This window comes from Fundulus heteroclitus, chromosome 1 (genome assembly GCF_011125445.2).
Source record: "Fundulus heteroclitus isolate FHET01 chromosome 1, MU-UCD_Fhet_4.1, whole genome shotgun sequence".
Lineage (NCBI taxonomy): Eukaryota > Metazoa > Chordata > Actinopteri > Cyprinodontiformes > Fundulidae > Fundulus > Fundulus heteroclitus.
The window spans coordinates 18,946,663-18,972,078 of record NC_046361.1 but is presented as its reverse complement, the minus strand read 5'-3'; the positions used below and the strand labels follow the sequence as shown (position 1 = coordinate 18,972,078).

At 40.7% G+C, this 25,416-nt stretch overlaps 2 protein-coding genes and 1 long non-coding RNA gene across 4 annotated transcripts; all 3 read right to left on the bottom strand.

Moving 5' to 3' along the window:
• Positions 1 to 1,442: 1,442 nt before the first annotated feature.
• Positions 1,443 to 4,537, bottom strand: rbm15 (RNA binding motif protein 15). Its single transcript, XM_012870668.3, has one exon. It carries the CDS (start codon positions 4,374 to 4,376, stop codon positions 1,857 to 1,859), a length of 2,520 nt encoding a protein of 839 aa, XP_012726122.2. The 5' UTR covers positions 4,377 to 4,537; the 3' UTR covers positions 1,443 to 1,856.
• Positions 4,538 to 10,783: 6,246 nt separating this feature from the next.
• alx3 (ALX homeobox 3) lies at positions 10,784 to 17,418 on the bottom strand. Of its 2 annotated transcripts, none has more exons than XM_036137086.1 (4): positions 17,006 to 17,418; positions 13,366 to 13,640; positions 11,589 to 11,714; positions 10,784 to 11,454 (listed from the first exon to the last, which is right to left on the bottom strand). In XM_036137086.1, the coding sequence occupies exons 1-4, from the start codon at positions 17,292 to 17,294 to the stop codon at positions 11,107 to 11,109; spliced, it is 1,038 nt and encodes a 345-aa protein (XP_035992979.1). In that variant the 5' UTR covers positions 17,295 to 17,418; the 3' UTR covers positions 10,784 to 11,106. The 2 variants fall into 2 exon arrangements, with proteins under 2 accessions (XP_035992979.1, XP_012726032.2); XM_012870578.3 differs by having other exon boundaries at positions 16,925 to 17,414.
• Positions 17,419 to 21,979: 4,561 nt separating this feature from the next.
• LOC118563102 lies at positions 21,980 to 25,155 on the bottom strand. The gene is made up of 3 exons (XR_004931017.1): positions 25,106 to 25,155; positions 22,341 to 22,581; positions 21,980 to 22,227 (listed from the first exon to the last, which is right to left on the bottom strand). It is a non-coding gene; the product is annotated as an uncharacterized LOC118563102 (long non-coding RNA).
• Between the last annotated feature and the right edge of the window lie 261 nt (positions 25,156 to 25,416).

The window sequence follows — 25,416 nt, the reverse complement described above, 5'->3', positions numbered from 1 at the left end:
ATATATTGCAAAACCGGATCCTCTCCAAGCACAAAGGATAACACTTAAAAAAAAAAAGTCAGTATTCTGTCATTGTTTCTATATTAAAACAAAAATTGCACCCATTCGTAATCATCATTTGAAATGAGGATTTGATCGGACCTCAGGGAGACGCCCCCGACTCACGGCCAATGCAGAAAAAGGGATAATTCAGAATATTGGATGTGAGGGTCAGTGACTTTATCGTCGGTAACGGCTCCTTTACCTGTGATAGTGGGCGACGTCGCGCCACAGTGGGCTAGAAGACTGAAGGAATCCTGGGAAAAGGCCATCAGCGAGTCAGAAAGACGCAAACCTTTTAGCAGCTTAAAAATCACTCAAATTCAACACGTTTGTGTCTGTTGGACACAATGCTGCACTAGCGGAAATTAAATTAAAGATTATTCACACCGCTGGCATATCCAGGTTTAAAGTTATAGTTCAATTTATGCAAACGTGTTTCTGGAGCGGCCCGACCAGAATGTAAATTTCAATCTGACAGAGAGTCTGTGGAAGGAGCTAAAGATTAGGGTGATGCCCAGGAGGCCCTCCAGCCTCCTCGCTAAAGAAAGAAGGCGGCCAGTTTTATGACTGATGCATCTCCCAAATAAGAACATTTTGGGTTGGAGTTATTTTAAATGGCTTTAAAACGTCTGACTCGTTCGGCCTTTCCCACGAACCCACTGCGGCGTGACGTCTTTTCTATTACAGGTAATGACCTCACTTCAAAATTAATCTAAATTATCCCTTTAAAACACAGATGCATAAAAAAAAAATAACCATCAAGAAAACATATGAATCAGAGACTTTACAAACTGAAATGTATGACCTGCATTCAGAAATGTTGGCTGACCTTCACATTGCCCCCCCCCAGCAAACATGTTATTGGACATCAGAACCAGCAGCACAACGCTTCTTCAGTCAATCGCACTCCCCGTTTAGACTTTTTGAACCGCTTTACCAGAAGCCACATAAATATTTCAGGTAGTAACTTTAACAGAAATGTGATCAACTGGAGGAGAGCTGTGCTACTTTTTCCTTTCTTTTACTTCACAACATTAGTAACTTATTTTCCCTCTTCGTTAGACTTTGAATTGGGAAAAACAAACCAAAAAAAAATAAAAAATAATAATAATTCTACGCTTGAAAAGCTAGAATTAAAACGGTAACATATTACTGTACTGCAAGTCATGCCTTGTGCAGATTACCAGTCATGAAGGTTGTAATAATAATAATAATAATAATAATAATAATAATAATACCAGCAGTACGGGCCGATGACATCAAGTATAGCACCCCAGAAACAAACATGTCGTTTTTGGATGTTTTTTCTTGTTAAATATATATATATATATTTAACTAACATTGCTTTTTTTTAATTGGTTGTTTAATTGTAATGGTGGCGGTAGGGTATAAAAATCATCAAGTAACCCTTTTCACTTGTAGATAACCCAAGAAACAGAAACTAAATCTCCATATGACCTAAAGGCTCATATACTTTATGAGGCTTGAATTTCTCCCCTTTATATTTAACCATTTCCCAGAAATTTTGATAATGCAACAGGCTTGTGGTTGTGATCGGGTTCAATCACCCAGTTGAAAAGTACTTAAAAGAAAAGAAAAATGACCTTTTAGTTTTATGGAAGGGCACCGTTTGTCCTTGTAGTGAATTATATGGCAACATTCAAACACTGGAGAAGCACACTACTGAACCCCAGGATGCAGAACACACAGCATGCAATAATTACTGACATACAGCAGATCTCTTCTTTTCTTTTTCTTTTTTTTTTACTCCTCTTTGCTAATCTCCGCTTCATCTTAGTGCGCGCGGTCACTTCTTACGACGCTCCGCGGACCACGATCATGACCAGATAGTCCTCTTTGCTTTTTGCCAGAACTTTGGCGGACGAATCCAAGAACTGCTGAGAGAAATCACAGGGGGGGAAAGCGTGGAGGACCCCCGCGTTGTCTTTATCCCGGCCGCCGCCCACGGGCAGGCTGATGACGCCGGCTGCTTGTTTTTGGTTGAGGTAGGACACCAGGTTGCGGAGCGGCCGCTGCGTGGACGCCGCCGAGTCGCACGTGTCCTCGGTGGCGCCGGGGACGGCCAGCAGGATGGCGTAGCCGCCGGGGCCCGCCACCTTGATGCGGCGCGACACCTCGTCCAGCTTGGGCTGGTCCAGGCGGAGGCGCTGCGTGATCTTCAGCTCGCTCACCTGCCTCCCCGTGGCGCCGTCCAGCAGCAGGTCGCTGGCCACGCCGTGGTCGCCCTCCAGCAGGTGCATGTTGGCCGGGAAGTTGCTGTTCTTCAGGAGCAGCATGCCTTGCCAGGCCAGGCTGAGTTTGGTGCCGTCCGACTTGGTCAGCTGGGCCCCCTTGCTGTCAGAGCGCTCTCTCTTGGCGGGGCCTTTGCCGCCGTCCACCGCTTTCCGCTTGCGGTCCCCGGCTGCTGCCCCGGTGCCGCTGGACGGCCCTTTATCAGAGAGGCCTTTGAGCCTGCGCTCTGTCCCGCCCCGCTCCAGGCTGCTGTGGCGCTCTCTCAGCGGGGAGGCTCTCTCCCCCCGGACGGGCCGCTCCGAATCACTGAACCGCCCCCCGTCTCTGCTGCTGCCTCCGGGGCTGCCCTCCGGGGACGCCCGTCTCCGTCTCACCGTCCTCTCGGTGCTGTCGGGGGACAGGTCCAGGTGGCGTCCCTCCTCGGCTGCGCGGCGCTTGCGCACGGGCTCTCGTCCCTGCAGCTCCCTCTCCAGAGACCAGGGCTCGCGCGTCCTCCGCTCCAGATGTTCCAGAGGCTCAAAGGGCGAGGCGCGCACCCGCTCGCGGAGGGCCGGGTTGGGCCAGTCGGCTCCGGGGAAGAGCTCCCTGTCCCTGAAGTGGAGGGGCGGAGGAGTCCGGTCCCTGATGCGGAGCGGTTCGGGCGTGGCGCGGTGAACGAAGGACTCGGCCACCATGTCGAACGGCGGTATGGGGAGAGGCTGCAGGAACTGCTGCGGGTAGCGGTGCTCCGAGTCCGCAAAGTCCACGCGGAGTCGTCTCTCCGGTCCTCCCAGCGGGAAGCCCCTCATGTGCGTCCAGGCTGCCTGTGCAGCGTCCAAGCTCTCATACTGAATGTAAGCCCACGTGTCCCCCTTCCTGTAGTGTATGGTCCTTATCGTCCCAAAGCGGTCAAACTCTCTGGCCAGGGCCGTCAGAGGCACCCACGGTCCGAGCCCCCCCACCCACAGGCGTGTGGTGGGCATGGGCTTGCCGTAACCTATCTTTATGGGGTTGCGACCCACCATTTTGCCAGACATGCTAAGCTTGGCACGGTGGGCCATGTCTAGGTTCTCAAATTTCAGAAACCCGTAGGTGCTGGTCTGTCCCCTGCTGGGCCTCTTTATGTCCACCTCTGTGATGACCCCAAACCTGTCGAAAGCCCTCCTCAGGTCCGCCTCCGTGGCGTTGATGTCCAGGTTGCCCAGAAACAACGTCCTGTTGGCCCTCTGGTCGTCCTCAGGAGAGATGAAATCCTCTTCCCTGAAGGCGGCGCGCTCCGCGATGAAGACGGGACGCGCGCGGGCCTCGAACAGCGCGAACTCCCGGTCCCGCTCCAGCTCCCGGGGCAGAGGGGGCGGCAGCGGCGGGGGCAGCTGCCCCAGGGCCAGCTGCTGCAGCCGGTAGTCTCTGTAGCCGAGCCCCGTGGGCGACAGCGGTCTCTGCAGGTGTCTGTGGCTCTGCGCCGCCGCGAACAGGTCCCTCTCCAGCGGGGAGCGGCTCCGGCGGCGGTTCACGTACACCGCCTCGATCTTCAGCGGCCGGTCGTACAGCACCAGCCGGCCCCTCGCGTGCTTCGCGGCCCGCGCGTCCTCCGGCTTCCGGAAGTTGACGAAGGCGATGCGCCCGTCGCTGCTGCGGCTCATCTTCACGCTCACGTCGCCGAACTTCTTGAACTCGTGGAACAGGCCGTCCTCGATGTCCTCGTCGCTCAGCTGCGAGCCCAGGTCGCTGATTTTCAGCGTTTTGTACTCACTCTCGGCGCCGGGCGGCTGGACCCGCGGCTCCGCGCGCGACGCGACGCCCCTCGGCGCGGCCAGCTCCAGCGTCAGGCTCAGGCTGTGGTTTTTGCCCGCGGCGGACGGGCAGCTGTGGTTGTTGGCAGTCCGGCCGTGGCCGTCGAAGTCCCGGTCTCGTTTCTCGCCGAGCAGGCTCCGCCTCGTCGAGGCGCCGTCGCCTTTCGTCGAGCTGTTCCCATTATTACTCCCGCTGGAGACGGACAGAGCCCCCATTTTCTTGCTGGTCGGATGACATCCTCCCCTGTCTCGTATATCTTCCAGGGCCCGGGACCGCTTCTTAATCGGCGACCGCTCTTTGCCTTTCATTTCAGCCCGGGCGGAGTCGACCCCTCCGGTGCGTGGCCGTATCCTGGCGCTGTTTCCGCGCTACGTGTGCCGAAATTAGCCGAAACGATAAACGGATTTAATCAGTGACCCTGCGGCAAAACAACAACAGTCGCCATTTTGTTAGGATTAGCGTAAAATGCCGCCCCTTCGTTGTGATTGGCTGAGAAGTGGGCAGAAACCTTTAAAGCGCCAGTCAATCTCTCGCTGAGCCCTAAAAATAAAGCGTTGCCTGCATTTTGCCACATTTTCAAAACAATTAAAGGTGGATATTATTGGTGGAAAACGTAAAAAAATAAAAATAAAAAAAAATAAAAAAGTTTAGCACTTGTTTGACTCAGATTTTTACTTTATGATAACGTGACATATATTTAAGATTTACAATCTATGACTTTTAGGTATCCATCTGAATGAATTACAGTATCATTGAAAAGTTGATTTATTTCAACTATGTAAGTAAAAGATAGATGAAGTACATTAATTTCAGACAGAGGCATTGTTTGTTTGTTGTGTGTCAAAAATTATTAAAACAAAACAAAATTAAAACAAAATAAAATTAAAACAAAACAAAATGTAATGATTTAATTATATAACTGTAATACACAAATATGTTTTGGGATTATTCCTTAAAAAAGTGATCCCACTTAAAGTCATACTATTTAAAGCTTCAATGGGTAATTTTTGTAAAATAAATTTATCAAAATAAAGCTCGTCTGGCTCTTCCCAGTGGTCCTACTGTCATTTGCACAAATTCGCGGCTCCCGGTCAAAAACAACCAATCACAGCCAGGAGCCACTTAGCAGTGTCAATCGGTCTCTTGTATGTGCTGCTCACACTCCTTGGCTGCACAACACTGTCATTCAAGCTTAAAATTGCAACAACAACAACAAAAAAAACACACAATGTTGCAGAGAGACTGCCTATTTCATGAGTGGTACCTGCTCAGTAAATAAAGACAGGTTCACAGAGCAAGACCGGTGACTAAAAGCAATGTAAAAAGAAAGAATTAGGCCAAGCCTGACAAATAACGAGGGTAGACATCGGAGCAGCACGGCAGCCTCCATTGGGGAAGAGCTGCAGAGGGAGAAGAGAGTAAGGTGGAGGGACCTGTACGGTGTGCTTGTTAAAATTTTCAGACTCAGTTCACGGTTTTCTCAGAACTCCCGTCTGTAGCAATATGGAAAACATGTTTGGAGCAATAGACGATCAAATGCAGTGCAGATTCCACCATGCAATGAGACATGTAATCCATATCAAAAACCACCGTTGATAACTGCAAACAAATCTCATTTTTCCTTTCAGACTCTAATGAGCCTGTACTGAAAACCTGAAATGACTGCAAGAGCAAATAAGTAAGTCAAAGGAATAAATTCACAGTGTAATGATCAGCTTTTGCCTCAACCAACAATTTATTTTTATTTTGACGGCTATTGACCTAACAAATGATTCAACTTGACGTCTTAGGAATTTATGAAAGTATTTTTTAGCTATTTGTTAACTTTAAAACATGTCTGAAATGCAAAGCTTGAAAAATTTCCAACCAAGTATGAACCGTGGTGGCTGGTCAGAAACATTATGCACGCCCATGTAAACCCATGGCAACAAAATCAGCCGCATTCATTGAAACACTCCACAAAGAAGCCCCATAAGGTAATCACTGAAGAAGCTGGCTGTTCACAGAGTGCTGTATCTAAGTATAGATACTGAAAAGTTTCATGAAAGGAAAAATGTGCCCAACAACATCCATGAGAGGATTGTTAGGCCAAGCCTATTCAAGAATTTGGGGAAAATTCACAAGGTGAATCATCACTGCTATGTGGTCAGAGCTTCATGAGCTTCCACACACAGATGTATCAAGGACATCCAGTCCTGAACCAAAAAGGGAAATAAACATATAATTTAATTTCAATTTTGGTAATAATGTTTTTTTCCCTATAATCTAAAACTACAGCAGCAGGTAACAAATATGACCAAACCCCCAAACAGTTTGGATTCACTTTGCTGTTGTTTTTAGGTGGGAATGAAGGATTGTCCTCATTGTTTGAGGTCAGAGAAATTTCTAAGAATTTTTATAAGGTTGGAATGTAAAAAACATCTAAATGACAAAGCCTAAAATGAGCCCTTCATCTCCACTGCAAATGAAGAATATAAAGTGACTGATGCATTTGTCAAACTGAACATATTCTGACATAGGGTCAGTTTAGTTCATAGTTGGGTCACTAGTTAACCGTGAAAGATGTTGGTTAAAATCACACCACAAAAAATAAATAAATTAACAAAATAATATCTGGCATGGAATATAATGAAGCAAATAAATTCTGCTTTGGGCCTCACGGAACCCTGGTCTGGTCTCTGTATTGTTATTATATCTGGAGTCCTTGCTGCTCTATGTGGTACACTTCTCATCGGATACCACATGGTGGCAGCATTTAAGCAATATATTCAAGACTTCAATTGTTTTTTTTTTTCTTTTTTCCCTGCAATATTACCAGAATAAAATGTCATAATGTTACCAGAACAAAGTCGAATTATGAGAATAAGGTTGTTGTGTTATGAGAAGTCAACCACTTGTTTCAAAGTCCTGATGCTAATAATAGTTTGATGCTGATGTATTAAAAAGGTTTTGGTATTTTCTTATTTGTAAAGCCAACACCAAAATATATCTTTGCAATATGCACAACATTCATTTTCTTTAACACAGGGGCTCTCCTGAAATTACACCGAAAAGGTGGCAGTCTGTCTCTGGCATTGTTATTTCAGGGGTCACAAGCTGAAATGTCTGGGAACCCCTGGTCTAGAGTATTACTGTAGGTCCTCTAATGTGATCTTTTTGGCTCAGCCCTCACATTTTTGGTTTGGTTATGTAGTTTGAATCATTATCCAGTTGAATGAACCAATGATAACCCTCTAGCAGAAGCCACCTGATTGTGGTTTGAAATGTTACACTATTCTAAAGAATGATTGGTGCTGTGGGCTCTAAAAAGGTTTCTATGAACCATTGGAGGATGCTTAGCCTCAGAGATCCTCCAGCGTACCAAACAGTGGGCATCAACATGTTCACTATTTGTTTTATGGCAAGCCTAGCGGGAGTTTTTGTTTCAGTAATGCACAGGGTTGATTACATCTGAACAAAGCACACAGTTTTAGGTAAAGCCCTAGTAGAGTTTAGCAAACCTGATATGTTCATCTCTGCTATTGTAGGACACAAATAGCTTTTTTCGCCACACTTTGCTGCAGTTATCTAAAGGGAATCTTTGAGGATCGTGTTTATCCCTTGTAGACTTGATTCAGGTGTGTTTGCAACAGTTCCAGTTGTTTTAAACTTTAAATTAAAACTGTAGATAAGGTCAGGTTCAGGTGTTTGTTTCTCATGCTATTTTTAATTTCTCAAATTCTTAAAACTTCCTAAAACTTAGCACAAGTCTTCCTTGCTTGAGTGGACTGATCTCTTGTCTTTCCCATTTTGTAGTGTGCTCAGAAAAATTTACCTTGTGACATGTCACATTTTTTTCCAGGGTTACATGAAGACATGGATTACTAAAAAAAAAAAAAAAAATGTATATGTGTATATATATATATATATATATATATATATATATATATATATATATATATATATATATATATATATATATATATATATATATATATATATATATGATCAGTGTGAAAATGCAACATGTAATAACAAACTAAACTTCCACTATATTATAGGATATATAATATATATATATATATATATATATATATTATATATAATATGTATATATAATAGGAATCTTTAGGGGCAGGATAAACTGTGGGCCTTTCTTTTCTGTCGCCATTTATTCTGATCAATTGGATAAAACCCAGAGCAACCAAATACGTTCAAAGGTCCTGTTGTTACTGAAGTGTCTACCTGCACTCAGAAGGAATTTAAATAAAATTAATTTGTTACACTGGAGGAGCTGCAGAGATCAAATGCTCAAGTGGAGGAATTGGTCGAGAGGCCGACTCCTAGTATTTTGGGTACTCCACAAATGTGATTTTTGTGTAAAAGTGGAAAGAAGAAAGCCATTACTGACAGAAAGCTGTATAAAGTAATTATTTCAATTGGTCAACAACACTAGTAGGAGTCATAGCAAAGATGTGGAAGAAGGTGCTCTGGTCACTTGAGACCCAAATTTAACTTTTTAGCCTAAATGCAAAATGCTATGTGTAGCAAAATATAATACTGCACATCACCTTGGCAAGAACACACATCCCCATGGTGAAGCCATGGTGATGGTAGCTAAATGCTGTGGGGATGCTTTTCTTTACTTGTGACATAGAAGCTAAACAGAATAACGGGATGATGGACAGAGCTAAATACAGACTAATATTAGAAGAAAACCTGTTGGAGTCAATCAAAGACTCAAGACTGAAGATGAAGGTTCAGTTTCCAGCGGTACAAGCACCCTGAAGACCCAGCCAGAGCTAAAATGAAATGATTCAGCTCCTAGCCCATTCATGAGTTAGAATGGCACAGTTAAAAGTCCAGAGACATAAATCCTCTTCAGCATCTGTGGCAAGAATTAAAAACTAATGTGCACGGATGCTCTCCATCCAATCTTACTCAGGTTGAGGCATTTAGCACTGAAGAACGGGCAGAAATGTCGGTGTTTAAATTTGAACAGTTGCTAGAGTTAGACCCCAAAAAGACTTACAGCTGGTTTTGCGGTAAAATGTCGATCTACAGTATGTTTACTCAGAGGGATTAAAATTCACACCTTCCTTTTGAAATATTTTATTGTAAAAAAAACAAAAAAAAAAAAAAACCTTGATAACCTTGTATTTGTTCCTTTCCAATTCACAATTATGTGCTATTTTTTTGTTGGTCTGTCATGTTAAATATCAATAATATTTATTAAAGTTTAAGGTTTTAGCACGACTTTAGCATGTGAAAAAGTTGAAGGAGTGTAAACACATCTTCAAGGCATGATAAGAAATGTAACTAAAACAGAGATTCTCATGCTTGCCTCCAGCCCTGTGGTCTTCAAATTTGTCACATTTAAGATATCTTTGAGAAACCATAAAGACTATTGAGACACCACATCAGAGTTTAAGCTAAATGTATAGATCCTTTCCATAAAGTTATTTCATTGTGATCTTTTCACAACTAAATTTAACTAATTGTACAATGATTAAAAAGGAAACTAGGCAGAAATACAGCTGTGAGAGACTGGGTTACTTTTCTGAATATCTCTAAGCTCGAGAGATTTAAGGTGACAAAAAGATACTAAAATTTTGAGTTTCTCTCTTTTGTTTTGTGCAGAAATATTAATGTTTCCTGTTGCTTCAAAAATATTTAACAAAATTTATAAATATATCACCATCCTCTATTTCTGCAACTTTCCAAAATATGTCCTCCTCTGTGTTCCTTTCTTCCACATGACAGCTCTTCTTATCTTCTCCATTTAAGTTGGGATGCAGTCACGGAGCGCTGTGTAACTGGGACTTAGCAGCCGCCTCCCAGGGCCCGGCTGGAATTTGAGGCTGTGGGTGTGGAAAGTGTTTGTGATGGCTTTGTGCATTTCTCTATTGGAACCACATGTTATAGAGCTTTGACGGGGCCTGGCACAGAGCGAGGGAGTATTGGATAATCTGCCCTGAGCGATCCTGTCGCAGTGAGGCGGGTAAAGAATAAATCCAGTACTCCTCTTAAAGCCATGTCCAAACCTGGTAGGACTTTAGTCCACCAGTGAAACATTGTTTTTCAATCTTGGTTCAGCTTGTGCTCTCAGTCCTCAAACAGACTGACATATTTGCCCATCTGACACGAATATGTTGGTATTTAGTGATTTATGCCACATGGGGTGGTACAACACAATGCTATAATTTACTCGGGAATAAAGCGAAATGTTTGTGACAGAGCACAAAAAAGGAGATACTGTAAGGAAAATAAATGTCACGAGATGTGATGTTTTTCCTCTGAAAGCTGAGAAAAGTAAGAAGCAGATGGTCTGGTTATGGGAAAAAGATGCATCAGGCTAAAGTTTCTCCATCAAACTGTAACTAAAATAGCCACAGAAATCAAATATGTTAAAAAAAGAGGTGACAAATAGCTACTTAATTGCGTGGGCAGCCATAAGTGAGGATTTATAGGAAATATTGACGTGTGGTTTTTGGTCAATTTGCTCTAATAAACCAAAAATACTGTGTGCACTCATGCAATCTCTTTGCTCACTTCCTGCACAGCAGAAATCCCTGTATTTGCGATATATATAAATGCCCTGTAAAGCATTTCTGCCTCAGAACCAAATTTCATCCTTGCTACAGTAATGCCATATTTCTTTCTTCCCAGAGATGTAAGGCTGACCCTATTCCAGCTGATTTAGTTTCTGTCCCGACTTAAGCCAACAACTGTATCCTGGCAGTCAGCATATGTAAATGGAAGACTTTATTACTAATCAGCGCTGATTAACACAATAATTACATTTTTTTACATGCTTAAATAATTTGCTCTTCTTTGGTTCTAGTACTGCAATAAGAAACAAAAGTTGGTTAAAAAAAACAAAAAAAAACCAGGCATCAATATTTCCAAATTTCTGTCACTCTTCCAAAGATATTCTGTGAAAATCGTCCGGCTTGGGTAGCATTATACATAAAGAGCAACTGCATGAGTCAGATGCAGACGGCGTGCATTTCTGTGTATGCTTTGGCTCAGTCAGCGTATTAAGGGGATCATTGGTGGTCATGTGGGCCAGGAGATGATGCTGCCCGGCTCTTTGGCTTTCATGCGCAGCGCCACCAAGCCCGTGGGTTTGTAGTCACCCTCCGGCCCCTCAATGGAAGGTGGCCCGAGGCCTCCCGGGAAGCTGTGGAGGGAGTAGAGGCCGTTGATGCTGTGATGGTGGGGTGGGTGGTGGTGGTGCGGGTGGCTGGGGGAGGTGGGCATGCTCATGAAGCCCTGCAGGTTGCTGTGGGGGTGAGAATATGGACTCATGCAAGATGATGGGATGGAGTCGGCTCCTAGGACACATGCTGCACTTGAACTGCCGCCTCCGCCCGAGGCGGCGCCCGGCCACAGGTTGCCCTGCATCTGAATGAAGACAGCGTTAGGATGGGACGCTTGATGGAGACATTTGGAAATGTACCATACAGATTACAGTGCCCTTGATGCACAGTAAAAATAATTTATTTCTTAAGTATCTTGATAGATTTGCAGTAACCCACCTGGTAGGCATCATGACGAGGGAGAAGAGAAATATCATAAGAGGCTGCAAAGTGGTTGCGGACTTCCTGGATCTTCCCGTAGCGTTCCCGTTTCCTCCATTTGGCTCTACGGTTCTGGAACCACACCTTTGAATCAAAAACACACAGATAAAGTGCCTCGCAAATGTATTCACAAGACGTTATAATAATATAACCACAAACCTCACTGTATTTCATTTGCAATTTATGAGATAACCACCACAAAGTAGTGCTTAGCTGGGAGCTCACAGTTCATTATAATATAATAGGAAAAAAAACGTGCATCATTAATTTATACCACCCCTCCCCCCAAGTAAATAGTTTGGTGAACCACCTTTTACTGCTAAAACAGCTTCAAGTGTGTCTCGACCAGCTTTGTCAGTCTACAGGCAGAAATCTTTGCCAGTTGTTCTTTGACAACTATTCAACCTCATTCCGAGCAATGAGAATGTCTGTGAACATCAAGATCCCCAAGATCTACTTTAGACCTACATCTGAACTTTGATCTGAGCCAATTGTGGCTCTGGACGTATATTTAGAGCCCCTGCTCTCCTGGACCGTGAACCTCCGCTCCAGTCTCAGGACTTTTGCAGCCCCGACAAGTTTTCTCCCAGGATTGTAATTAACTCATGATGAGGTTTCACCATATGGTGTTTTTGGTGTGATGTACAGTATTAGTTTTCTAGGACACGGCGTTTTAAATTTTACATTTAAATGTATATTTCAATGAACTCTGAGCAGCTTCCCTGTGCCGGCTGAAGAAAAGCTTTCCAACAGCATGATGGTGTCACCACATTTTTCACTGTGCAGGTTTTGTTAGTGAATGTTTTCTGCCACACATACATGCGTGTAGGCCAAAAAAGTACATTTTGGTCTCATTTGACCAGAGCCAACTTCTGTTTGCAGGGTCTACATGTTTTGGGGGAAAACATGTGCAAAAATGACTTCTTATGGCTTTTTTTTCCCCGACAGCTTTTTCTCCTACCAGATTTTACAGAATACACACACTATAGTTGTTTTGATGATATATTTTGCCATCTGAACAATGGATCTCTACATTTCATCCATAGTGATCATGGACCTCATGGCTGACTCTCTGGTTAAATATCTCCTTACCAAGCCTGTCAGTTTACATGTACGGTCACATTGTTGACAAAAAGTTGGGTTTAATTTGACAAATTAGGCAATTTAGGAAGGCAGTTGGTTGCAGTGAATTTCATTAGGGGTATCAGAGTAAATGGGGTTAAAAGCAAACGCCTGCCACAATTCTCAGAATCCTTTTTCAAAAAAATTATCAAAACGTGCAAATGTTTTCTTCCACTTCACAATTAGGTTATACACTACTGTGTGTCTTGTATGCCATTTATTCGCAATAAAACACTTTGAAGTTTGTTTAAATGTTTAATGGGTGTGAATGTTTGTGCAAGGCACTAATATTACAGGATTATAGCCTAAAACGGCAAATCTTTACGCCACATAAATTCGATTCTTATTAAGTTGTTAACCCAGAAGCTTGTAAGTCTCTCCCCCGTTCAGGACTTACAAGCTTCTGTGTTACATTAACACACAGTTTACTGAGTGTATATAGCTTCTGTATATATATATATATATATATATACATTTTATTTTTTTATTTATTTTTTTGTCTGCACCATCAACACCAAGTCAAATTCCTTGTATGTGCAAACCTACTTGGCAATAAACATGATTCTGATTCTGATTCTGATTCAGAAAAAGGTTGAAAATGTGACGCACACACCTGAACCCGTGCTTCAGTGAGCTCCGTCCTCAGGGCCAGCTGCTCTCGGGCGTACACATCAGGGTAGTGTGTCTTCTGAAACACCTTCTCCAGCTCCTCCAGCTGAAAGGTGCTGAAGGTGGTGCGGTTGCGTCGCTTCTTGCTTTTCCCTGATAAGTCTATGGAGTCAGCGATGGAGTCCCCCTGCAAGCCGCCGCTCTGCTCCTTCAACTTGCCGCAGCAGTCTGGGCCGATCCCCGGGTAGACCATGGCCTTTAGAGCTCCTTTCTCTCTGACTGAGGAACACAAAGGAAAAGCAGAGTCAGTAAAGGTGTCTTTTAGGATATAACTGGATTGGCTTTTTGGATAGCAAGCATTAAGAAAACCTTTAAACTATTTGGACACAGGTTGGACTGTATGTCATTAGTTTATTTGTTTCATTTGGCCTTAACTGAACTCCCCGCCCTACTGAGCATTTTGAAGCCAAGAAGCCAAGTCTGAAAAAAGGAAAGATTATTCAAATAGTCAAGATTTAATCAATGTTTATTTTGCAGACTTTCAAAATACGGATATTCATATTAAGGACATTTATGACCCCAATGCACCTTTATACCTGCAGTCGACAAGCCTAATTTTTAAATCTGACAAATGAAGGTGACTTTCTTTTAAATTAAAGCCTTGATTTAGAAATAAAACACATTTTACACAAATACAAACTTATTCACATCAATCATCAAATAGATTTTCATTCTCATAGAAAAAAAAGTTGTTTTGGCAGTAGTTTGTTTTTGATCTGGTTTGAACATTTAAGTCCCATTTTAAAGCTAAAACATACATAAAAACCTAAAAAAGTAGACATAAAATTAATAAAAAATTATTTGAGACAACTTGTTGGTGAAGTTTAAATGAAAGCTGGTCAAGTTGTTTTGTCTCTTGCATTGATCTGCAATTTCCAACTACCAAAATAATTAGTCTGAGACTCCCGCGGAAAACTAGAGACCCGAGCAACTCTAATTCTGATTTAATTTGATCTGAGCAGACAGACCATATTTAGGCAGTAAATACTCAGCTGGCTTCAATTAAATTAAAGAGAGTTGAAGGCGAGAGCACCGAAAAAGACTTGTAAACAATACAGGAAACAACCACACTTTACTTAAATATATATTTGTACCCGTTAAAGAACTTTTGAATTAACAAAGTGTTTTTTTCCCCTCCACATTATAGGAAATGTGATCACCTCATTTGCTTCCTGTTGTTAGATCAAGAAAAGGGCAGCTCCCCTCCTGCAGTGTTTGGATGTTGTTGTCTGTTTTCATTATGTTTAACCCTTCGATCCACGACTAAACAACTCCATCCATCTGCAACCACCGACTCACTGGGGGGCATGCTGACTCTCCACTTTGCTTTTTCTCCCAATATAATGTAAGGCCTGGCAGAAAACACTTCTTACTGCAACATTAATTTCCTCACGTCCATTAGATTCAACCTCACGCCACAAACTGAAAATGTTCTCAGCCGCAAACATTCTGGAGCTTTTAGCCTGTCAAAGACTCACATCCGCTCGGCCTTGACGCGTGGAACTGAAGATCTATCTCACATGCAATATGCAACGCAGAGGGAATATCTCCAAAAGCCAGGCGTATCGTGCTGTTAGCAGAAAGGTCTGACGTGATCCATCAGGATTAGAGTTAGTGGACTTCACTTCATGTGGAACTGAACTGTTTTTTTGTTTGTTTGTTTTCTTTTGGGCATAGGTTTTAAATTTTAAATTAATCTGAGGAGTTTAATATAAATAAATATAAAAAATGTAAGTATTCAAACATAACTCATCCCACTGTCCTCTATCGGGGACCTTAGGGTTTGGATGTTTTTAAAAAATAAGAAACAAAATCAGCTGATTTTGCAAAGTTTGTTGTAAATATACGGTGCTTTCAAATCCTCTACATCAAATTAGTTATAGTATTTATTATGAATCAAACCTCATTATCATTGTTCCACTGTGTTGTATTGAACTGAATGAAGTTATATGGGTGTGTATATTTAAATGTAGATATTTAAATTATATTTTATAGATAATTATGTTGTTGCGATTGCCCATCAATGAAATCTGAAAACTTTCAATATTCTTAGAACATAAAAAGGGGCAATTAATACAACAGAATACAATACAATAACTCGTTGATAAATGCTAATTATAACGAAAACAAAAACACCCGACGGTCTTTGTCTAGATCTAAAAAATTATCCAAAGGAATTCTTTTCTATAATATCAGTTTGTACAATGATGAAAAAATCGAAACAAGCCAAAATGGAAAATAAATACAAGTAATTACAAAAACAAAATAGCGATTGTTAACATGTAGAAATAATATAAATGTAAAAATAATAAAAAAGTGTAAAGTTTTTACTGTAAAACTGTAGGTAATAATTTAGAAAATAATAATCATAATAATAATAAAACAATTTGCTATTTTTTCTTAGTGCATGTTTACAAGTATTAAATAATAAATGCAAAATACAAAAATCTAAAAAGGGAAATGCAAAATGAATAAAGGCAAATAATATGTCAGCTAAAATATCAGTCGCCTTAGAATAAAAGTAGCATAAAATGTGGTCGTAGATATTATAACGTAAAAAATATATTAAAAAACTGTTTAAGTGTCCAATGTTTATTGAAAGAAGTTACTTGGAAAAACAGTCATAGTGAAAGTAGTAGGAAAGTCAAAGTGTGAAACTGGTCAAAGGGGAATTTGTTGGCCTGTTCCACAGCAGCAGAGCAGACAAACAAGAAAGATGTTTAAGGCGAGTCCAAACGCTTCTCTTTTAGGAACAAGTTATATTAATTCAGACATGAAAAGATTAGACTAAAACCCAGGGTTAGCAAAGTAAGAGACTTTTCTGGCAGGTCGCAGACAGCTGAAAGGAAACCAGACCCTAACAGAAAAATAATGAAGGTTGAGTCTCACAGCTCAATGCTCATCATCTGAAATCTCTGTTTGCTGTTTTTAGCTTGAGCTTGAATAAAACCTCTGTATATTATTCTGAGTCCAGATATCACAAAGACTTTCTCAGCGCTGATTTCCTCTGTTGCTTCACAGAATCATCCGCACTAATAAACACATCGAAACAATCACAACATTTCCGCAAACTTCGGCTTGACACGGAGCAGCGTGTGCTCTTTTCTAAAGTAAAAAAAAAAAAAAAACGGGAAAATTGTGGATAAAATAAATAACATTTGTGAACGGGAAATGCTGGAATACAGAATATAAATTCGAATGTTGGTCTAACGATGCTTTATCTTCATTCATCAATTAAAGCAAAAAAAAATTGGAATATCCCCAAAGAGTCAAACACTTTGTCCACTATATTACAAATTTGAACCGATATTTTTAACATCATAACCAAAATGCCATCCTCTCCACAGCACCCTGCCACAGCTTGGTGTGATCTCAAAAAGCGTCCCAGGAATACCCAATAAAACGAGTCTGCAAGGTTGGCAATCATATCCCCCACGTTGCCATGCTTCTTGGGGTTTAATTAGATTTATTTGTAATTACGCCTATCTTTTTTTTTTACTCACCATCCGAACTGCTTTCATAAAACGCCGCTTTGTCGCTTATGGCCGCTTTGTGGTCCAGGTTTAAAGTGTTCAGAAACTTGCCATGTTTAGGCGGCGAGCCGGACGCAGAGCCGTGCGTAAAGTCCGCAGCATCGCCAAACCTGCCCATGGCGGTGGCTGCGTACAGGTCCCCGCGCAGGCCGAGGCGGTGCGTTAGCGAGGCAGCAGCGGAAGGAGGAGGAGGACGGAGATGAGAGGGTTTCTGCAGCTCATCGCAGGGGAGAAAGGAGCCGGAGTCCCCGCCACCACCGCTGTGCTCCAGGCCCGGAGAGTTTGCCGGTGTCCTCCCGCCGCCCTGCGCAGAGAAAGACAAACAGCTCTCCGTCTCCATGGTTCGGGTCCAGCAGGCAGTTGAGACAACAGCGACTGGGCGCAGTCAGCGTGGGCAGAGTGAGGGATTTTCACTTTTTTTTTCTCTTCTGTGTTCATGTCAAGTGGGTGGGATTTAACAGATCAGAAACAAAGACCCGTGAAACGGCGACTGAAGGGTTGATGGGTGAGAGGAGTGTGTGTGTGTGTGTGTGTGTGTGTGTGTGTGTGTGTGTGTGTGTGTGTGTGTGTGTGTCCACTGATATAATCCATACAAAAAATGTAATCATGTGCGGTTTTTGTCCCCCTAATTAACCATTTAATTTATATTCAACATGTTATTTTGGACCTAATCATCGGATCAAGCAGGTCGGACTGCATTTCCTTCATTTCATTTCATTTTTCCATGTGATTGCAGACACCAGGGTGCTGAAATGTTTTAGTACTGCTTAAAAATTATCCTGAGTTAAAAGCTCGCGTAGCGTAGGCGGCCGTCAGGCATTCCTCATGTAACTTTGACGCATTTACTGCCGATTGACGCGCAGTGTTGTGGCCTTTCTGGGCAAAACCGAAGCTTCAGATTAAAACGACATCCAATTCGGTCCGGCACCTCTCAAAACATACCAGATAAATAGGGTAAATTCATTTTCTAAATAACCGATCTGTTTTTACCACACTATTGAAAATTAGGTCTTCCCTTTTAAAAAATCAGCAAGTTATATTGGCATTACCGATATCAAACCAAGTCATACTTCTGCAGTCTATCTACTCATCTACAATGAGTCTATAATGGCTGAACATGTTTTCGTTTGTTTCTCTGGAATTTGGACGAATTTTGGTAGAAATAGTCTGTAATTTTTCCTACTATATGATAAAAGAAATTAGAAAATAATCAGTAATTACCTAAACGTAAATGGTTTCACTCTCTCATGTCTCCCAAATAACCTGTTAAAGTCTTAATTATCTGAACGATATAAACATAATTAATCAACAACAGCCTGCAGATGCAGAACGCGCATTTCTTGAAAATGTTGTCTATAAAATAAGAAACCGTTGTTGTTATTATTAGTAGTATTATTGGTGTTTTATAATATAGCATAAAATATTACAAATATTATATATAATGATATAAAATATCTGATTTTATTTTTAGCAAATGTAAGAATATATTAAAGAATATTGATTAAAGTGCTATTATTATTATTATTATTATTATTATTATTATTATTATTATTATTATTATTATTATTATTATTATTATTATTATTATTAATAATAATAATAATAATAATAATAACACCACACGCACACGCACGTACGCACGCACGCACACACACACACACGGTGTGTATCTAATGTGTCTGACGTGTATTAGACATTAAATTGAAAAATGAGAAAAGTTTGTGAAAATGTAATTAAAAGGAAGGCGTATTTTAAACTAATGTTAATTGTTTTGTGTGACAATTATTTAAAAACTACAGTTAAACTATAAAATATATGCTGATAATAACCTAATTTGATAAAAAAAAAACACATATGGTTGAAATTATTGTTGGTGCAGATATAAGAGTGACTAAATCAAAAATAAACATATCTGGGGTATAGCCGCAACTCGTTTTTGCCATCCTCCTCCAAAGACCTAAACTCGTGGTCGGTCATATTAAATCATTCTGAACATGCAGGAAAAGACTGAAACATCAAAACGAATAGGAGGATCATGATGATTCCAGCTTGAAGTTAAATCTCATATTTAATCTGTGCATTGTTTTTTGTTTTTGTTTCCTTTGTGTGAGTAAAGAAAGTTCTAGAATGTAGTTTAAATACCCTAAATAAAAGAAACAAAAGCATGACAGCATAATTTGTTCAAGGCACACAGCACAAGATGTGTTATTGTTCCTCACCATCCAGGCTCTGAAGGGAACATACTAAGACTCTGCGTTGGAAGAAAGAGCTTTTGATTCTGGGGAGTTATCTCAGATCTAGAAAAACCTCATCCAAACACACTGCACTTACAGGCTTCAGACATGGTGCCGTTAGTTTTGGGGGGCATCTCACCATCTCTCTGGATACCCGAGGCCGCGCGCTACTGAGATGATGGACAAGTGTATAAACACGAGGTCCATTTGCTCTGAGAGGCCTCGCAAGCTCCATTTGGCTCATTTTTTTTTTCTCTCCTCTAAATGCATGAGGGAAAGCTGTGCAAAGACGAATACAGTATTAACCTTTTCAGCAGATGATAAAAGTTTCCTGCTTTTTGGTGATAGAATTTGCATTGAATAATGTCCAAAGTTTCACCTTTAACTTTAACGTGGTCCTCATTGTGAGTATATCTCAGAGGTGAGAAAAAAATTTAAACATACATGCGAATAAGCTTTCTTTCTCCTCTGTTGCCGGAAGCAACTTGGGCTCTCCAACCACAGACTCAGCTCAATAAGTCCGTCGCAAAAATGTGTGCAAGACCTAGCAGATATGCTACGCTCTGAGCTGCCTCAGGGGGCATGCTTTACGATAATATTACATCAGTTGTGTATTAGATGTGCAGAAGTATGAGTGTATCACTTTCAACGCTTCCTAATGATCCATGCTTTGGATTCATTCATTACAATAATGGAAAACTATTATTGCGTTAAACTATTCAAGGTTGAACTGCATGTACGAATCGATTGCAGTGAGATCAAATGAAACACGACCTCACAGATCCTCGGTGAAATGAAATGAGGACTTTTGTGTGATCTCCGCCTGTGATGTGTGGAGCTAACGGGTTTAGCCAGGAAAATGCCACAGAAACAGTGTCAACACTGTGTCACTCTCTTGCTTCCGGTGCCCCTAAACCCATGTTCCTCCGGCTTGTCCTGGGCATGACCCTGCACAGGAAATCAGTTCAGCCTGTTCAGAGTCCCGGTTCCCCTTCCTTCCCGCCTCCTCCTCCTCCTCCTCCACCAGCAGCAGCAGCAGCAGCAGCTCTGGGCACAGACACCATGGATAAAGGTGACCCTGCACTCTCACTGCTTGACATGCGACCCTCAGGCCAGAGAGAAGCTTCCTCCTGCCCTTTCACAGGCTCTGACACCTGACGTCCTCCAGCTTAAACACACAAGTGCAGTGCTGGTCAGAAGTTTACATACACTCATCATCAGCACGAACGGCGTGTTAATTATTTCCAACTGGGTCAAGTTGCAAAGAAACCTCACCTGGTTGTCACATCTAGGTTTAACCCATAAAGCAGCCACACTGAAGCTCATGTCAGGTGGAACACCGGTTCCACTGTCCGCCTTCAAACTCCACTGAATGTTGTAGCAACCTTCGTGGTTTTCTGGAGAAAACCTCTACACTTGGATTAGACAAATAATGAGATATTAGTCATAACGAACAGCAGTATTTTTGAATGGGTCAAGGCGTTTGAACTCTGAGAACTTGGCCTCAACTGGAAAGCATGGTGGTGGCAGCATCATGCTGAGGGTCTGTTTCACTAATAGTAGTACAGTTACACTGCAAACAGGGTGTGGGATAATGAATAAGCATGAAAATATTTCACTTTGCTTCAGATCACCAGTTAGATGGTTGAACCTGGGGCACCAAAGGGTGGCCCAATATGACCATGATCTCAAAACTGGTTTTGGAAGCAGGCAAGCATTAAGTTGGAAGAATTACCCTGACTTAAACTCAAACATTTATGGATTATGCATAAAAGCCTGTTCCATGCCAGCTCCTAGTTGATGGGCATAAAAAAAGTTTCTCACAACTTCCAAGGGGACATTTAGCTCAATATCAGCTGCAAGTGTTTCCTGTTTTGGGTGACTTTTGCAAATTTACATCAGTATGTTTCCAGTCTGTAAATAGTCAAGATGGCATATGTATACCATCAATGCAAAAGCCGAGGATCTGTTTTATGAAAGCCGGAGGGCTTGATCAGATCCTAACGGATTTACTCTGTAAACAGTGCCTATTTGAGGTAGGTTGTGGAAAAAAATATCAACCAGTTTGCTGGTTTCTTTTACCAATTATGAATTAGAATAGACAATGTTTGACAAAGCCTTTGAAGTTATGTATGATATTTAATCATAGTAATTTATTCAACTTTTCACTACAATGAAACTAAACAGTCAAGTAATTTACCAAATAAAAATAAAAATATTGGATACATGTTCTAACTAATTAAACAATTAATTTAGATCATTAATAAAATTAAATTACATACTTACGTACATTAACTAATACTCTTTGTGGAACTGTGCAGCATTGTGAGTTTGCAGTATTTAGCTGTATTTGAAACACTATGATGATGAAAAGGTATTGTTTATTCATAAAACATGTGTCATGGTTAATTCTCATAATAACATCAATAAAATAAACTACATAGTTGAAATTATAACACCTGTCTAATGTCTTGCTCATTGTCATCATACCTTACTTTTTAAGCACAATATTCAACCTAACAATCTCTAATTTATTCATCACGTGACTGACAATAAAGTATATGTATGTATATATATATATATATATATATATATATATATATATATATATATATATATATATATACATATATAAAAACATATATAAACATATATTATATATACATATAATAAGTTTTATAAAATTGGATGGGAATTTAGGAATTAAGAAAATCTTAGCATTCAATGAAATGTTTGGTTTAAAGCATTGAAAAAGAGCAAAAATTAGAAAAATAATATGGCAAAGATGAGGAAGAGCTGGTACCTGATTGGACGAAATAAGGATTTGAGTTGGTGAATGAAGTGGAAGGATGCGACCTTTTACACTGACAGTCGGGGAGATCTCAAAACAAGCGACTGGATAAAGAGGTTATAAAGACTGACCTGCCAGATGGATACCGACACAGGACAGGCTGCTAAAACAAGGAACTGCTCTGAACTTCTTCGTCTGGCTGTCACAGCCTGGGGCTTTTCCTCTCACGTACAGGGTGGCGATTCAACCTGAGGTTTGTATTAGAATAGGAGAAGGATGGCTAATTTAATTACTGGTCCATGAATGCACAGAGATGATCCCATGTGTAGAGGCAGCGCTCCTTTTCAGAGGCCTCCCTCACATCCTCCGGTCCGAGTCCAGAAGCTGCAGAGCCAGCCGAGGCCGTGACTGACAGCTGCCGACCTCAGGGTCGGATGGCCGGGCGAGGTGCATTCTGGGAAGCTTACTGTGGTCTCCTGGAAGCAAAATGGGAAGTGGGTGAGCTGTCCTCCGTCTGACCTCATGTGAGGCGTCACTATACAGCCCAGTGAGTGTTAGGGTCCCGAGCCGCAGCACACCAGGGACAGGCTGGCCACAGTTTCCTAATGAGGAGACAAAGACTTTTCATTGGAATGTCTTTCAAAAAAGATATTTTTTTTCCAACCAAGTTTTGGAAAGTAGATGGTTTTCCTTTCTTCTACGGCTGGAGAGTCAAAACATGTCTTTGGATGAGCCCACCAGGGAGCTGTACACTCAAAGACCCTATAATGTTTGACACCGCAATGACAGCATCTGCAGCATTCATTAATGCACATGTGAAAACTGTTTGTCTGTGGTTGAGCCGTCGTTCGCTGTCTGTTAGTTAGCCAGCTCTCTCACTGTTTCTGATGAGGGGTGCAGCTGGAATCACGTTCAAACAAAAACAAGCAGAAACACTCATAAGTCATCACCCAGTGATAATTATCCAAAGTGAGTAAGAATAGAAAAGGGGGAGTGACTTATTCTAGATTTAAATTCTAAACTATGTACATATGAAATTGCTATAATAATAATAATAATAATAATAATAATAATAATAATAACAACAACAACAACAATAGTCATAATAACAATAATAATATTATTATTATGAAGCAAAATAAGCAAAATGAATAATAATTATGATAGTAAGAAGAAGCAGAATAAAGCTCTCTGAAATGTCTTTTAGTAGAATGGGTCCAGACAGGTTCAGACTCAAGTTTTGACAACCAAGGTTCCCATTGAGGGCCATTTAAATTGTTTAATCTTGCTTAAAGAGAGATGGATGAGCTCGGCACAGTAGTTCGGGCACAGAAGTAGGTTCACCCCTTTATGAGATCTCCAGCCTGTCGTGATAAATGCCTCCTTGTTCCGACAAGCCTAATGGGGGACAGGCAGGCTTGGCCCCTCTCCTTCCTCACAATTTGCAGGAATCTGTAAACATGTACCTCAGGAAAACCATCTGGATGTAGCAGATTTAAGCCCAACTCTACCAGACACATGCCAGAGCTAAGATTAAATAAGGCTGATCTTTGAAGGTGTTTTAAAGACAAAGGGCACCACCAGATCGGGCATTATCTAATAATCTGACTGAATTTAGGGATCTTTATTTAGGTTTTGTACAACGGCAGAATCGGACATTTAAGTAAATAAACAAATAAAAATCTTTATCTTGGAAAACCATCTAAATGCCCTAAAATAGCTGCTGATTCATATATATATATATATATATATATATATATATATATATATATATATATATATATATATATATATATATATATCTACATATATGCAAATGGCACCAAAATGTCAATATAATATACGAATATCAAGCCAGCATTAAGTCAGCATTTATTTATGGTTTTACTCTGAAAATGTTAGAGATCCTCTGCCCATATTTGTAATTTACAAAATGTGTCCATGACTGCAAAAGCACGCAGCTACTAAAGCAACGTGTATATGACTGAAAACAAACAAAACAAAATATAATTGATTCAATTAGCTTCTTGTCATCATTTGACAGAAAATAATTTATGGTCTCTCTATCCTTGGGAGATTTGATGAAACACATTTACATTCTTTTGACAAGTTTTAAAAAGGTTTAAATAAAAACTAGACAGTAATTACAGTAACAGCCTTTGTTGTTGTTTGATTTAATTTGTTTAGCTAAAGAAAAAAATTCTAATACACAAGTATTACCTGTAGGCCTACATTATCTATAAAAATGTAAATATCTCTTCTAAGCTTCAGGCAGTTTGACTACTTCTCTAGTCTCTTTTCTTTTCATCCAAAAACCTTCTTCAGGTTTATTTAAGTACCTTTAGCTCTACTTTGTGTTAGAGGAGTCAGAATCTACACCAGGGGTTGGCAACCTGCGACTCCGGAGACGCAAGTGGCTTTTTTGACCTTCTACAATTGCTCTTATTAACTTTTCCAAAAAATTAGAAAGAACCAACAAACGTTTTTAAATATAGATACAATAACAAATACAGGTTTTAGCAGATTTGGTCATGGAATAATTGCATTGGATTTCAGCAACAGAATGACATTTAAAGTACCATGAATATGTTTTTAGCACTATGTTTTTTGTTTTTTGGGGGGGTTTTGCCCTAACGTTGAAAACTATTTTTCATAATTTCCCACAAATACCAACATCCCATTGCAGAGAATGTTCCCATCCTCTTTTTGCAAAAGTTTCATGTTTATTTATTTATTTATTTTTTTATTTTAACACCTGAAAATTAAATGAAAATTGTGGTTCTTTAAAAAATGATAACAAATACCGTAGATATTAATCGAAACTTATAAGTTATCGTCTATCAATGGGTCATGTATAAATTGTGGCTCTAGTTGAGTTCTATTTAGCTGCACTTAGGGCAAAAATGGCTCCTTGGATTGCAGACAATGCAGAACTCTGAAATGAACCAACACATTGAGATAACTTCTTTCTATTCAATACATGAGAAAGATCAGAAAAAAGGTCCAATCAAACCTTTCTTTTTTTCAAAATAAATTAGTTTAAACTCACTTCTTTATTGTGTGAGCAGAGTTTAGCCTTTAATTGTGAATGTGTGCGATTACAAAAGCGTTGTAACAGATACTTACACAGATCTGCGAATGACTCCAGACAACACCTGGAGCTTTCATCCGTCTCTGTCTCCATTGCATGAAATAAGAAAACTCATGAAAAACACGAGACGCTCACGCTGCCCATCCTCATTCTGACTTGTTTTTTTTTTTGGCGGTGGTGGGGGGGGGGGATATTCTCCTTGTTGTTCTTTGCAGAAGACGGACAATTCCTTTCTTCAGTTCAGATGATGGTGCTCTCCTTAATTTGCCACCATTAGCTGACAGAGTTTGCTGCAACTGTCCTGTCTTGCAAAAACACTGATAGCCTTGAATTTTTTCAGACTGTG

Bases quoted from the DNA above. Each gene is read 5' to 3' on its own strand.
- rbm15 (XM_012870668.3), bottom strand. From the start codon at position 4,376: ATGAAAGGCAAAGAGCGGTCGCCGATTAAGAAGCGGTCCCGGGCCCTG.
- alx3 (XM_012870578.3), bottom strand. From the start codon at position 17,294: ATGGAGACGGAGAGCTGTTTGTCTTTCTCTGCGCAGGGCGGCGGGAGG. The intron at 13,641-16,924 runs GTGAGTAAAAAA...TGTGTTCCTCAG, and splicing joins TTATGAAAGCAGTTCGGATG to TCAGAGAGAAAGGAGCTCTA. The intron at 11,455-11,588 runs GTGGGTTACTGC...GTCTTCATTCAG, and splicing joins CTCGTCATGATGCCTACCAG to ATGCAGGGCAACCTGTGGCC.